General features: G+C 50.1%; 1 protein-coding gene across 9 annotated transcripts in view; it reads left to right on the forward strand.

Annotated features, from left to right (window-relative positions):
* The window catches only part of VWA2 (von Willebrand factor A domain containing 2), a 60584-nt gene that overhangs the window by 32388 nt on the left and 13741 nt on the right, over window positions 1–14455 (forward strand). For all 9 annotated transcript variants that reach the window (XM_069567602.1, XM_069567604.1, XM_069567603.1 and 6 more), the window contains 5 exons: window positions 2855–2988; window positions 3599–3731; window positions 6991–7046; window positions 9513–9620; window positions 10676–11248. In XM_069567602.1, the coding sequence (XP_069423703.1) occupies window positions 2855–2988; window positions 3599–3731; window positions 6991–7046; window positions 9513–9620; window positions 10676–11248 (1004 nt within the window). The remainder of the gene's footprint in view (window positions 1–2854; window positions 2989–3598; window positions 3732–6990; window positions 7047–9512; window positions 9621–10675; window positions 11249–14455) is intronic.

Raw genomic sequence — 14455 nt, forward strand, 5'->3', positions numbered from 1 at the left:
GAGTCTGGTAAGGCTCCCTCAAGGAGTTGATTTTTGAGCAGAAACTGAAGTGAGGAACAAGCCTTCCACATAACAAAAAGCAGGCAAGGCAGGCAGATGGCAAGTGCAAAGGCCCTGAGGCAGCAGCTAGCTGAGTGTCTTACAGAAACAGCAAGACAGCCAGAGAGCAGCTGGAGACCAACCAGCAAGGGGTGAATTACAAGAAATAAGGTGGAAGGAGGTGGGCAGGAATCTGGGCTGGAGACTTTGTGAAGTTTGTAATGAGTAGTGTGGGAAGTCTGTGGAGGGTTTTGAGCAGAATTGCATGAACTGGCTTACATTTTTAGGGGATCACACTGACTGCCAAGAAGAGAATAGACTGACGGGACCGAGAGAGAGGCAATGATAGGGGCAGTGGGGGAACCTAGGAGACAGTGGAGCGGCTCACATGCAGTTTAATGGTGGTTTGTCATAGGGCAGCAGCTGTGAGCCGTAGAGGAATGGCTGGATCTAGGATGTGCTGGAAGGCAGAGCAGTGGTGTGACTGGTGTGTTGGATGTGGGTGCATGAGAGAAGAATAGAAGATTTTGGCTTGAGCCCCAGCGTGAATGACATGAAAAAGACTGGGAAGGGAAATGGAATTCTGTTTCAGACAGGGCAGGTCTGAGATTCATATTGGCCATCTCAGTAGAGAGGCTGAGTAGAGAGTTGGATGGGAGGGTCTGGCACATAGGAGAAGGGACAGGCATCGACATGGAGACGGCAGATAGTGTTTAAAGCCTAAATAAGATCACCAGAGTGTCGGGAGAGAGGACCTCCGAGGACGAGCAAGTGCAGGTCAGAAAGAGGAAGACTGGAGACTGAGGCTGCAGGCACCATGGGGCTGTCCCGATCGTGCTGTGTCCTGGTGCGATGATGACAGGCACCACCACCATTGCTGCTGTCATTGTAAGTTGGTACTAAACACAGGCTGCCTTATGGCTGGCTCTTTTTGTGTTCTCAGATATAAGGAACATAAACCCCTTGAGAGAGGAGAAGGGGTGTTACTTTATGGCTCCCTGCCCACTCTCCTGCCCAACAGAGTGTCTTATGAATAATAGTTGCCCAAGGTCTGTCACTGAGGATGGAACTCCCCACAAGGTGGAAATACTGGCCCATTCTGGGGCTTTCTTCTCCAGCTGCTAGCTGGAGGAGCGCTTCTCAAACTATATGTGGTGAAGGTCCAGTTTTTTTTTTTCCCTAATGGATTATGCCCTGATGCTTTAAAAAAAAATTACAAAAAAATGAATTACCAGAAAAATGAGATAAAAACAAAGTCAAAATAGAAGCTCAAATTCTTATTAATTGACCCAACAGACATATAAATGGCTCTGTCAAGTAGCCATACAGTTAGTTTATAAATGCCTGGTATCTATGCTTATGAGATTCTGAATCAGGGTGAGAAGTTTAGGGACCTGCGCTGTCCCATAGACCATACTTCGAGCATTTCTGGTGTAGAGAAATTAAGAAGCTAGTTGCTCAGGAAAGGGGGTATCACTCAGATTTGAAAGCCCGAGTTTTTCAGACACAGGAAGCCTCTGAGGAAGCCTGGTGGGCTCCCAGGCCCACCTAACCCCTTCCCCTACTCCTAGTAGAAGGCCGGTGCACTGTTGACCAGTGGTTCTCCAGGTATGTTCCTTGGACCAGCAGCATCAGCATCATTTAGAGCTTGTTAGAAACCCACACACTCAGGCCGCACCTCATTGAATCCAAAACTCTGGGGCAGGGAGCCTCAATCTCTGCTTTTTCTGGTCCTCAGTGATTCTGATGCCACTAAAGTCTGAGAACCGCTGTAGTGAGATTCAAGACTGATGCCGCTCAAACTCTTCCCTCCCCGCCTGTCTTTAGTGTATTTTAAACCCACTCTCTGAGGAGTCTTAACTCTGGCTGAGTATCTGGATTACCCAGGGAGCTTTTAAGGTCTCTTTGAGAGCTGGGAGAGCTAAGGGTGAGGGGGCCTGGCAGAGCTGCCCACTCAAAGCTACTGTGAGTCTAGAACTAAGAAGCCCCTCTTTCTTGCCAGGCGCTGTCCTAGGTACTGGATAAAATGGCTGGTTTCTGTGGCTTCAGAGGAGAATCAGAGTTTTACATGAGGTGATTTAGAGATCCATCAATGTTTTGCTGTATTGCCAAACCTTGGTCTATTTTGATGAACTTTTTGATGGGCAAGATTCTAAATGGGTTACTGACTACCTTGTCTTCTTAAAGACAGAGTTTTTTCAACATCCTTTAACCCTTCTTCATGCCCTAGGGTCATCGTCCCACCCATCATTTCTGTTCCAGGCACTGACAGTGCCCTCTGGTTGTTAAACTATGCCAGTTCCCACCTCTACATGGCCTCACGTTGCTGGCCTCTGAGTTCTTACGGCCATGGTTTATAATCGTCAGGGTTTTTTTTTTTTTTCTATTACTAGTTGTTCCTGTGTGTGCTTCTCTTGGCATTACCTAGAACCACAAACCACTTTCTTTCATTTCCTTTCTGGTTAAATTTTTCTCATCAGCTAAAAGTTGTAAAACCAGATGACTAGATCTGTTAGGATCAAGTCTCAAATACGGGCTGACAGTTCGAGTGGGAGGCTCTCCTCTGAGGAAATTGGTGGGTTGCTGGAACATGCACACATGACTACCCACAGCTCAGCATCCTCAGTCTTTCTGTGGTTCACATCTAGACCTTCCCTGCATCCTAGATGGATGAGGTTGCAGCTAGGTGGCTCCTGCCTCGGTGGGTGGTGGTGCTGTCCACACAGAGCCCAGGGTCTAGGAGATGGGTGGGCAGGAGGTGGGTGAGCGTGGGGGAACGAGCCATTGTGACTTCTCTGCTGCGGCCGGGACTCAGGTGGGAGGAGCTGCACTCACTGGCCAGCGATCCAAGGGAGCAGCATGTGCTGATGGCCGAGCAGGTGGATGACGCCACCAACGGCCTCTTCAGCACCCTCAGCAGCTCCGCCATCTGCACCACTGCCTCTCCAGGTGAGTATGGGCCTCCCAGCTGGGAAGGAGTGGCCTTGCCCATATAGAAGTGGGATGTGAGGGTGGGGAGGGTTCCCCAAGGCCAGAAGTCAGGACACAGGAGGCTCCCTAAGGAAGTGGGGGAAGAGGGACAAGACCTAGCAGCTTCAGCCCTGGAACACTCAGCTTCGTTCAGCCTCCCCGTGTCAGGCCCTGTGAGGGTTTTGGCTGGGAATCCTAAGATTCTTTGAGGGATCGAGAGGCTCGGGGCTTGAGATCCAGATGTGGCGGGGAGCCCCCTGTGCCTGTCCACTGCTTGGGAGGAGGAAGGAGCCAGCTCCCCATGCTGTCAGCACAGGGAGGCTTCATCTTGGGGTGAGATCCCTGTATGCATAGTCAGCTTTGTCAGGGTCTCCAGGAGCTGGAGTGACATATGTAGTATGAAAGGTACATGTGTGCACACGATGGAAGAGCTGCGAGGGGCGGGGCCTGTGCAGAGGAGATGCTCGGAGACTGGCTGGCCCTCCGCTGTGTGCTCTGCCAAGAGGGAGTGAGGGCAGGGGTTAGTGGGGCCATGGGGAATGAGGCTTAACTCTGTCTTCCCTGTCTTGGGCATGCATGGTGGACACAGACTGCAAGGTCCAGCCTTACCCCTGTGAGCGCAAGACACTGGAGACGATCAGGGAGCGTGCTGGCCTCGCCCCGTGCTGGAGAGGATCTCGGGGCACTGATGCTGTGCTGCCTGCCCTCTGTCCCTTCTCCAGGTTTGTCCTCAAGGTCTGAGGTCAGAGCCCAAAGGTTCAGCTTGGGCAGGGTTGGCCAGGGGCTCACGGGCTGCAGGGAGAATGGCTCTCTGGGGCCTTGGCCATGGAGCCTGTGACGGGGATCGGAGGAGACCAGAGAGGGAGCCAGGGACAGAGTTTCAGGGATATAGGCAGGGGCGTAGGTACTCCGTGTCAGAGTCTAGTAGACCCACCAGCCAGGCACCCAGGGTAGGTGAGCAGGGCAGGTCACAGCCATTCTGGAAGGCTGGTGGGTCAGCCAAAAACTGGTCAGATAGGGCAGTGGATTGGACGTGGGATAGTGGTCTGGCAACTTGGTTCCTCTGAGTACCAGTTTCCACCTTTGTGGGGGCTGAGCAAAGCAAGAGGCTTAAGCAAGATCCTTGGATGAACTCCAGTTGTAGATTTGGTTGGGGAGGCTGGATTCTTCAGGACAGGAGCTCAGGCATTCGAGAACACCTGCTGCCCAGCTGCTGGCCACTGCCCGGCAGACTCCCCAGACCGTCCCTCGGCACTTTATCTGATCACCTCCAGTATGGCCCCTGGTTAGCAATTCATGATCCGGGCCACCCATTATTTCTAGAGAGCCAGGGTAGTGTTCATACCAGCTGCATCTTGCCCCTTGGCCTGGCCTCTGAGATGAGGTCAGAGCATGCACATGGCAATGAGACGGAACAGCAGAGAAGCTGCAAGGGCCGTGCTGAGCCAATGCTGAGTCCAAATGCCACCCTGGCAGGGAAGGGCCGTGCCCCCCATGTGGATCAGAGGAAGTGGGGCCTGGGGCCCTCTCAGAGGCCATTAGAGGCTGTCTTCTGAACCTGAGCTTTCAAGTGAATGGAGGTAGTTCTTTGTTCTCTGGTGAACATAAGTTTAAGTGCCCCTCTGAGCCGGATGGTGTGTGACAAGGAGGTGGCCACAGTCACTGCCCCCAGAGAGCCTCCCAAGTGCTGTAGCAGGGCCTGTTTCCTTCTTGCACAGCATGGAGAAGGGGCTGCTTGAAGGAGCTATTATATGTATATAATACATATATATATATATAATTTAAAAGTCTTTATATATAGTTTTATTTCTTTATGGCTGCACTGGGTCTTTGTTGCTGGGTGTGAGGTTTCTCTAGTTGTGTCAAGTGGGAGCTCCTCTCTAGTTGCCTTGTGTGGACCTCTCGTTGCAGAGCATGGGCTCTAGGGTGCATGAGCTTCAGTAGTTGCCGCTCATGGGCTCAGTAGCTGTGGCGCCCGGGCTTAGTTGCCCTGCGGCATGTGGAATCTTCCCGGACCAGGAATCGAACCTGTGTCCCCTGCATTGGCAGGCAGATTCCCACCTGCTGCACCACCAGGGAGGTCCCTCAACAACCTTGAATGGTGTCAGAACCAGGTTGCAGTGGGGCTGAGGCATCCAGAGGTTGGGAGGCCCAGGAGAGGCTGGTGGGTAGAGTACACTTAATGGCTTTGTGCTCGGACTCTGGGGACACCACCATTAATGAGCTGGGAACCTCCGCTGTCTGTTCCCATGTTCAGAAAGGGAGTGAGAATAGGACCTGCCCCAGAGGATTTGTCTGGAGCATGCAGGAATTAATATATCAAGGCTTCTAGAATAATGCATATAGTAGGCTTTTCATCAAGCCCTTCACTCAAGAAATCTTTGCAGAGGCTCTCCTGAGATCTTAGCACTGCCCCAAGTCCTGGGGAATCTGCATGAGCATCTCAGAAACAGATCTGCCCTTGTGAGCAAGAGGCAGCAGTGAACAGAGTAAGTAGCTAGAGGAACTCTTAGGTGATGCCAAGTGCCTGCTGGGGAAAGAATGCGGGGGTGGAGGGAGACAGAGCAGGTTGAACAGGTGTTTGGGGTAGGTGAGCACTTTTAATTACAGTAGGCAGGGAAGGCAGAGAATGTGGCATCTGAGTCTAGAGCTGAGGGAGGTGGCAGGTGGTGGGGCGGGGTGGCAAGCTGAGGACAGGTCCAGGCAAAGGCCTAGACAGTGTCTGCTCAGTAGCATGGGCTCCCAGTGCTGGGCTGGGTAGGGAGGGCAGGGCCCATGGAACTTTCTGGGCTTGGATGTGTGGTTTTATGAGATTGTCATGGGAGAAGTAGATGTGGAAGGGAAGAAGAGTTCTCTTTAATGAGCTGGTGGCTTGGCAGAGTGTTGACTTTAGCAACCCCTTGAGTGCAGAATTGACTTGGCTTTTATCCCAAGTAGATGTTTTGCCTCAGGTAAGCTCCTGGCCTAGCAATGAGCCCCATTAGCCACCCCTCAGCTGGGCAACACTGGGGTGGGATCCCACTGGGAGAAGCCTTCTTGGGAAAGTTTTAGAGAACTTGATTGCCAAGGCCCCGAGAGAATTTCCTTAGAGATGAGGCCATTGTGGAGCTACTGCCAGGCAAGGGGAGGGCTTCCTGCCGGAAGGACAAGGGCCCCTTCTTGCCTTGGCTGGCGTGTGACCCCACAGAGTCAGGAGAACTGGGGTGGGGTGGCCCAGAGGGCAAGATGGATGGGCTTTGGAGTCCGAGACAGAGTTCAGATCCTACTCTGCTGTTTTGATAAACGTGTGACTTTGGGCCCCTCAGTTCAGCCCCCTGAGCCCTCTTCTCCACCTGAAAGAGGCTGTTTCTTCAAATAGCTGAGGACTTGATGTAATGATGGGGATGGATGGAGCATGGAAGCCAGCACAGGAATGGTGGCCCTTGTGTTGTCACAGAAGGTTGACAACCAAACAGGCCTCAGGGGTCATTGAGACCAGCCAGTGGTTTGCACATCCTCCTGGCAGGGCTGTGGCACTGGGGGAGCCGTGAACAGTCCTGTTCCCTCTCCACCAAGGCTCCAAGGAACACAGTTGAAAACTACCCAATAGAGTTGCTATACAGAAGAGGGGACTGAGGACCAGAGAAGCGACTTGCCCGAGGTCACACAGCCAGAATCCAGTTGCCTAATCCCAGTATTTCTTGCCCCCCACTCATTCTGCTGTCCCCAAGAAAGCTGTTCATGTAGCTCAGAGTATCGAACACAGACATCTCTAACTTCTGACAGGATAGCCAGTGTAAATTATCTTTTTTTTTTTTTAATTGTCTTTGAGTAGTTTGAAACATTTCCTACTGTATGTGCAGACAAAAGTTGGGGTGGAATCAGGGGGAAAAAGGTTTCTTGAGTCACTTCTGCATTGGCATCTTATGTTAGCTCTTAGTATTTTAAATAACCTTTCCTGTTAAACCTCTGATCTGTACCGTTTGATTTCCTGGGTCGTAGCTGGAAGAGAGTGTTCTTCACCCACCCCACCAGCTGCTACAGGACCACCTGCCCAGGTATAGTCTGCCTCTTTGATCCTCCTGTTCTTTCTGGCCCTGGGATGAGGCTGGCTCTCAAAGGGGCATTTGTACTCCTGGGGCAGCAAGTAGGGTTGGACCCGGCTCCAGGGCAGAGGCATGGGGATTTCAGAGGCAGAGCAACATGCTTGTGTGGTACTCAATGCTTTCCTCATTCAGCGGTATCTTTTCACTGAGAATGGAGTGAAGCTTTGGAATTACTTCCTTAACTGGGACTCTGCTTTTACATGAGGCAGAGCAGGGCATGCACTGACCCCTAGCTTTGCATACAGAAAACCTCCTATCTAGCACCAAACCCAGAGCAAGATACCTGAGCCTTACTTTCTTCCTCTGTAAAACGAGGGCAATGTTTGCCCCTTGTCTGGACTCCCCGTCTCCCTACTCTGGGTGGTAGAGGGTACCATACATGGACTCCTAGGGAAGATTCAGTAGATGACGTTCACCCAAGTGCTTCATCTGTTTCAAAGTCCCCAGCAAACAGGAGGACTTATCAACCCCATTAAGATCATTCGGCCTGGCTCCCCAGTGGGCCCTCCCTACTCATCACTCTGGGGTCTAGAGCACCCCACGGATGCAGGAGCATGGCAGTTGGTTGTCTTGGCATCAGTGCTTGTATGGATTTGCTGCTCCTAATGAGGTCAGGTGCCTGGCCCCTGAAAAGCCAAAGGCTTGTGTGCAGGTGGGAGGGTACTGGGTTAGGTGATCCACTGGGCATCTTATTTTAAAGTTCCAAGGTGGCTGGCCTCTGACAGCTGGCAGGAACTGAAAGCCTGGTTGTTTCCACTTAGAAATAAAAGGTCAGGGATTTATGGTTTTGAAAGCAGAGTAGCTTGGGTTTGAGTCCTAGCTCTGCCACTTTCCAAGTAGCTAACCTTCAGCAAGTGACTTCGGTTTGTTGTTTCAGCTTCCTGTCTGTGACGTGGGGGTTTACAGTACTTGCTTCATTTGGTTGTATCAGTGAAATGAGATCATGCATGTGTAACCCTCAGCTCACTTCAGTTCACTCACTCAGTCGTGTCCGACTCTGCGACACCATGGACTGCGGCACGCCAGGCTCCCCTGTCCATCACCGACTCCCGGAGCTTACTCAAACTCGTGTCCATTGCGTCGGTGATGCCATCCAGCATCTCATCCTCTGTCATCCCTTTCTCCTCCCACCTTCAAGCTTTCTAGCATCAGGGTCTTTTCCAAGGAGTCAGTTCTTCACATTAGGTGGCCAAAGTATTGGAGTTTCAGCTTCAACATCAGTCCTTCCAATGACTATTCAGGACTGATTTCCTTTAGGATGGACTGGTTGGATCTCCTTGCAGTCCAAGGGCCTCTCAAGAGTCTTCTCCAACACCATAGTTCAAAAGCATCAGTTCTTCAGTGCTCAGCTTTCCTTATGGTCCAACTCTGACATCCATACATGACTACTGGAAAAACCATAGCTTTGACTAGACGGACCTTTTTTAGTAATGTCTCTACTTTTTAATATGCTGTCTAGGTTGGTCATAGCTTTTCTTCCAAGGAGCAAGTGTCTTTTAATTTCGCAGTACCTGACTCATAATAGCCGCTCATTTAAAGGCCACTGTTGGCACTGTTAATGAACTCCCAGTCATTTCCATGAAACTCCAGCTGATAGGACTGCAGGCCTAGGTGCCCAAAGTTACTTTCAATTCCTACCTTTCAAAAGTATACACTTTAATTACAATCATGTGACCACTAAGTAATATAATAACACTTTTAAGGTATTGAGGGGTGTCGAATCCTACATATGAATATTCACTGGAAGGACCAAATGAATAAATCTTCATAGTTTTAAAGTTTTAAAACTTCATAGCTTTAAAAAATCTTCAACTTCACCACCTCATCTTCACCATCCTTCACCGTTTTCAGCTGAAGCTCCAATACTTTGGCCATGTGATACTAAGAGTGGGCTCATTGGAAAAGACCCTGATGCTGGAAAAAGATTGAGGGCAGGAGGAGAAGGAGGCGACAGAGGATGAGATGGTTGGATGGCATCTCTGACTTAACAGACATGAGTTTGAACAAGCTCTGGGAGATAGCGAAGGACAGGGAAGCCTGGCATGCTGCAGTTCATGGGCTTGCAACAGTCAGACACGACTTAGCAACTGAACAACAACATATGAATGGGTGTGGAAGGGGAGACATAATTCAGTCTGTAACATGTGCTCCCAGTATCAGAGCCATGGGATATTGGCAGGTCCACAGTGAGCCTATACTTCACACAGAGCATTAACTGAGCCCACCACTGAGTGTCTATTACTTCCCACACCCTAACCCCTCATTGGCTGTCCTTCCTATCTTTGCTACCAGTGTTGAAATCAATTTCCTAGTGCATCCCGGGAAAGGAAGGGGCCGGGCCCTGGTAGGGCAGGGTGGCCAAAGCCCTTCCATCTCTGGGCAGATGTGCCAGGCTGTTAACAGGCATCTCTCTGGTAGGCCCCTGTGACTCACAGCCCTGCCAGAATGGAGGCACGTGTGTTCCAGAAGGACCGGACAGGTACAACTGCCTCTGCCCGCCAGCCTTTGGAAGGGAAGCCAACTGCGGTACGTGTGCCCGGGACTTCCCAAACTCCAGTTATTGGGGAGCAGTGGAGTCCGGGCTCCTGCTGTTTGTCTGCAACCCTGTTAGCCACTAGGTAGGAAGTGGCCCATGGACAGAGGAGCCTGGTGGGCTATAGTCCACAGGGTAGCAAAGAGTTGGACACGACTGAGCGACTTCACTTTCACTTTCACGAAGTGGCCCAGGAGTTAGTGCATTTCAAGTACACCACTGAGCTGATGTCTCAGATGATACCCTGAGGGCTCCAGGGTATAACTCGGGGTTTAGAGGTCTGGGTAGGACACGGCCCCTAGCTTCTTAGCTTTAGAATGGCCACTGCTTGATCTGTGGGCACCAGAGAGCCCAGCTGTAGGCTGGAGCCAGCCCATCAGGTTCATGGTTCTGGGCAGTGTCGCTTCCCCCCTCTTCCAGAATAGGAATGAGAAGCCCCGACCCGTCTTGATTTTAAAACTGTGAAGATTATAATTGACTTTACTGCCCGGTGGTTATGGGAGTTTGCAATAAGATTCCGTACGTAAAGTGCTCAGCACAATGCTTGACACAGAGGATGGGACTTGTTAAATAATAGCTTTTTAAAAACTGTTGCACTAGGTCAATTGGAGACTTATCTGGGAAAAAGTATATCTTGATTCCCCTGCCTCACAAGTTATACAAAAATCAATTCCAGAGGGATCATTGGTTTTAGTGTAGAGAGCAAAGCTGTGAAGCTTCTGGAAGAAAACATAGGAGCCTGTTTTCATGATTTGGGGGTGGACAGAGATTTCTCCAACAGGGCACAAGAAGCACTAAGCATAGTGGGGGAAGAGTATAGATTCTATTTTTCTTTTGAAACAGAGGTGAGACAGCGAGACCCTGGGTGGGAGCCGGGAGCCCTGTCTAACTCGGTATTGGGCTCTGGTCACTAGCCTTTGGAGCCTCAGTGTCATGGCCCCATCCCTCTCCTAGGAGGGGGGTGGCTCAGCCCCACGTGGGGTTGGGCATCCCAGGTGGGACGGTGGTTCGCGTGCTCCCCAGGGTGACTGCGGCTGTGTCCCAGCAGCTCTGAATCTGAGTCTGGAGTGCAGAGTGGACGTCCTGTTCCTGCTGGCCGGCTCAGCAGACGCCACCCTGGAGGGCTTCCAGCGGGCCAAGGCCTTCGTGAAGCGGTTTGTGCGGGCAGCCCTGGCCGGAGACTCCCGGGCGCGTGTGGGTGTTGCCCTCTATGGCGCAGAGCTGACCGTGGCCGTGCTGGTGGGCGAGTATCAGGACGTGCCGGACCTGGTCCGGAGCCTCGATGGCCTGCACTTTGACGGTGGAGCCACCCTGACGGGCCGGGCCCTGCAGCAGGTGGCAGAGCGTGGCTTCGGGAGTGCCCCCAGGACAGGCCTGGACCGGCCTCAGCGGGCGGTGGTCTTGATGACCGAGGCACGCTCCCAGGACGAGGTGGCCGGCCCGGCGGGCTTCGCGAGGGCCCGGGAGCTGCTGCTGCTGGGTGTGGGCAGCGAGGACGTGCGGGCGGAACTGGAGATGATCACTGGCGGCGCGGAGAGCGTGCTGACCTACACCAGCCCGCAGGACCTATTCGACCAAATCCCAAAGCTGCAGGGCAAGCTGTGCAGCCGGCCACGCCCAGGTAGGGACCATCCCCACACCCGTGCCAACTGCGGGCCAGCCCCTCCTGACCCGGGGGCCAGCCGGCCAGTGGTAGAACCTTCCACCTTTTGGTAGGGACTTAACCAGGGCCTCTGATGCAGGCTGGAGCCGCAGCCCCGTTTTTTTTTCATATACGAGCCTTGTGATGAGTAACTTCTCAGTTTTGTTGTTGTTCAGTCGCTAAGTCATGTCTGACTCTTTGCAACCCCGTGGATGCTTTGTCCTCCACTGTCTCCCAGAGTTTGCTCAAATTCAAGTCCCCTGAGTTGTGATGCTGTCTAACCATCTCATTTTACTGGTCACCACAATCTGACAAATAGTAGCACCTCCTGAGGGGCTTTTATGAGGATTACATAGGGCAAGCAAGATGCACAATAGTACAGAGTAAGCTCAGAGTGTGCACTCAGAATTGCAGGTATCACTGTTATTAATTTTTATTGTTATAGTTAATAAGGAGCTCTGAACCTACTAAGTGTAACTCTAGAAAGGCAGCTTCCCAGTTTCTTTTTGACAAGAAAGAAATGCATTCCCAGTACACACATGTGCCTATACGAGCATAAATGTCTAGAACAAGCCAAGCCTTTCCTGCAATGCTACTTGCCATTTCTACCTGAGATGCATTCTGAAATCATTCTGTTCTATAACCCATGTTGATTTCCATGACCCACCACTAGAGGGTGCCCTGGAAAACAAAACCTGGGTGTAGATATCCCCATCAGGGGTGGGGGCCTGGCCCATGGTCAGACAGGAGTAGGTGAAACTCACCCTCCACAGCGCTCCCGACTTCTCCTCTAAAGAAGCTGCATGTGGATTTCAGCTTCTCAGCCCCAGGTGTCACTCTCACCAATGGTGAGACATTCCCTCCTGCTGGGGGAAGGACAGGGCTCTCTGCCTGCCCACCTCCACTGTGCCCCTCCAGTCTTATCTTCCCTTGGCAGCCAGAGGATTTTTAAAAAAATAGTTTTAGATTCACAGAAAAACTGTGACAATGGTAGAGTTCACCTGTGTTCCATCTCCAGTGTCCCTCTTGTAAGATGTTAACCAGGTACAGTTGTCACAATTAATGAACCAACATTGATGTTGTTCAGTTGCTTAGTTGTGTCCAACCCTTTGCAACCTCGTGGACTATAGCACGCCAGGCTTCCCTGTCCTTCACCATCTCCTGGAGTTTGCTCAGTCTCATGTCCACTGAGTTAGTGATGCCATCCAACCGTCTCATCCTCTGGTGCCCCCTTCTCCTCCTGCCTTCAATCCTTCCCAGCATCCATGTCTTTTCTAATGAGTTGGGTGTTGCCATCAGGTGGCCAAAGTATCGGAACTTCAACTTCAGTATCAGTCCTTCCAATGACTATTCAGGACTGATTTTCTTTAGGATTGATTGGTTTGATCACCTTGCTGTACAAGGGACTCTCAAGAGTCTTCTCCAGCACTGCAATTCAAAAGCATCAATTCTTTGGTGCTCAGCCTTCTTTATGGTCCAACTCACACATTTGTACATGACTACTGGAAAAACTGTAGCTTTGAGTGTCTGGACCTTTGTTGGCCAAGTGATATCTCTGCTTTTTAATATGATGTCTAGGTTTGTCATAGCTTTCCTTCCAAGGAGCATCTTTTAATTTCATGGCTGCAGTCACTCATCTGCTGGAGCCCAAGGAAATAAAATCTGTCCCTGTTTCCACTTTTCCCCTTCTATTTGCCATGAAGTGATGGGGCTGAGTGCCATGATCTTAGTTTTTTGAGTTTTAAGGCAGCTTTTTCACTCTCCTCTTTCACCCTCATCAAGAAGCTCTTTAGTTTCTCTTTGCTTTATGCCATTAGAGTGATATCAGAATATATGAGGTTGTTGCTGTTTCTCCCAGCAATTTCAGTTTGTGCTTCATCCAGCCTGGCATTTCCCTTGATGTACTCTAGTAGCCTATAGGTTAAATAAGCAAGGTGACAATATATAGCTTTGATGTACTCCTTTCCCAATTTGGAACCAGTCAGTTGTTCCATGTCTGGTCCTAACTGTTGCTTCTTGACCTGTAGAGTGATCTGGTATTCCCATCTCTTTAAGAATTTTCCACAGTTTGTTGTGATCCACATAGTCAAAGCTTTAGTGTAGTCAATGAAACAGATGTTTTTCTGGAATTCCCTAGCTTTCTCTATGATCCAGTGAATGTTAGCAATTTGATCTGTGGTTCCTCTGCCTTTTCTAAACCCATCTTGTACATCTGGAAGTTCTCGGTTCAGGTACTGCTGAAGACTGACCTGAAGGATTTTGAGTATTACCTTGCTAGCATGCAAATTGAGTACAGTTATGCAGTAGTTTGAACATTCTTTGCATTGCCTTTCTTTGGGACTGGAATGAAAACTGACCTTTTCCAGTCGTGTGGCCACTGAGTTTTCCAAATTTGCTGCTATATTGAGTGCAGCACTTTAACAGCATCATTTGTAAAGATTTGAAATAGCTCAGCTGGAATTCCATCACTTCCACTCGCTTTATTGGTAATAATGCTTCCTAAGGCCCATTTTACTTCATACACCAAGATGTCTGGCTCTAGGTGAGTACCCACACCATCGTGGTTATCCAGGTCATTAAGACCTTTTTGGTATAGTTTTTCTGTGTATTCTTGCCGCCTCTTCTTAATCTCTTTGCTTCTGTTAGCTCCTTGCCATTTCTGTCCTTTATTGTGTCCATTTTTGCATGAAATGTTCCCTTGGTATCTCCAATATTCTTGGAAAGGTCTCTAATCTTTCCCAGTCTATTTATTTCTTTACATTGTTCACTTAAGAAGGCCTTCTGTTCTCTCTTTGCTATTCTCTGGAACTCTGCATTCAGTGGGGTATATCTTTCTATTTCTCCTTTCCTTTTTGCTTCTTTTCTTTTCTCAGCTATTTGTAAAGCCTCCTCAGAAAACCCATTTTGCCTTCTTGCATTTCTTTTTCTTGGGGATGCTTTTGGTCACTGCCTCCTGTACAGTGATACAAACCTCTCTCCATAGTTGGTCATTATTTATTACAGTCTGCACTTTATTCCAACTTCCTTAGTTGTTACCTAATGTCTTTTTTCTGTTCCAAGGATCCCATCCAGGATAAATTTTATATTTAGTCTTCCTGTCTTCTTAGACTCCTCTTGGCTATGATGGTTTCTCGGACTCTTCTCATGCTAGAGTGGTTTTAAAAAACTAGTAAGTCAGACCCTCTT

Source organism: Ovis canadensis, chromosome 22 (genome assembly GCF_042477335.2).
Source record: "Ovis canadensis isolate MfBH-ARS-UI-01 breed Bighorn chromosome 22, ARS-UI_OviCan_v2, whole genome shotgun sequence".
Taxonomy (NCBI): Eukaryota; Metazoa; Chordata; class Mammalia; order Artiodactyla; family Bovidae; genus Ovis; species Ovis canadensis.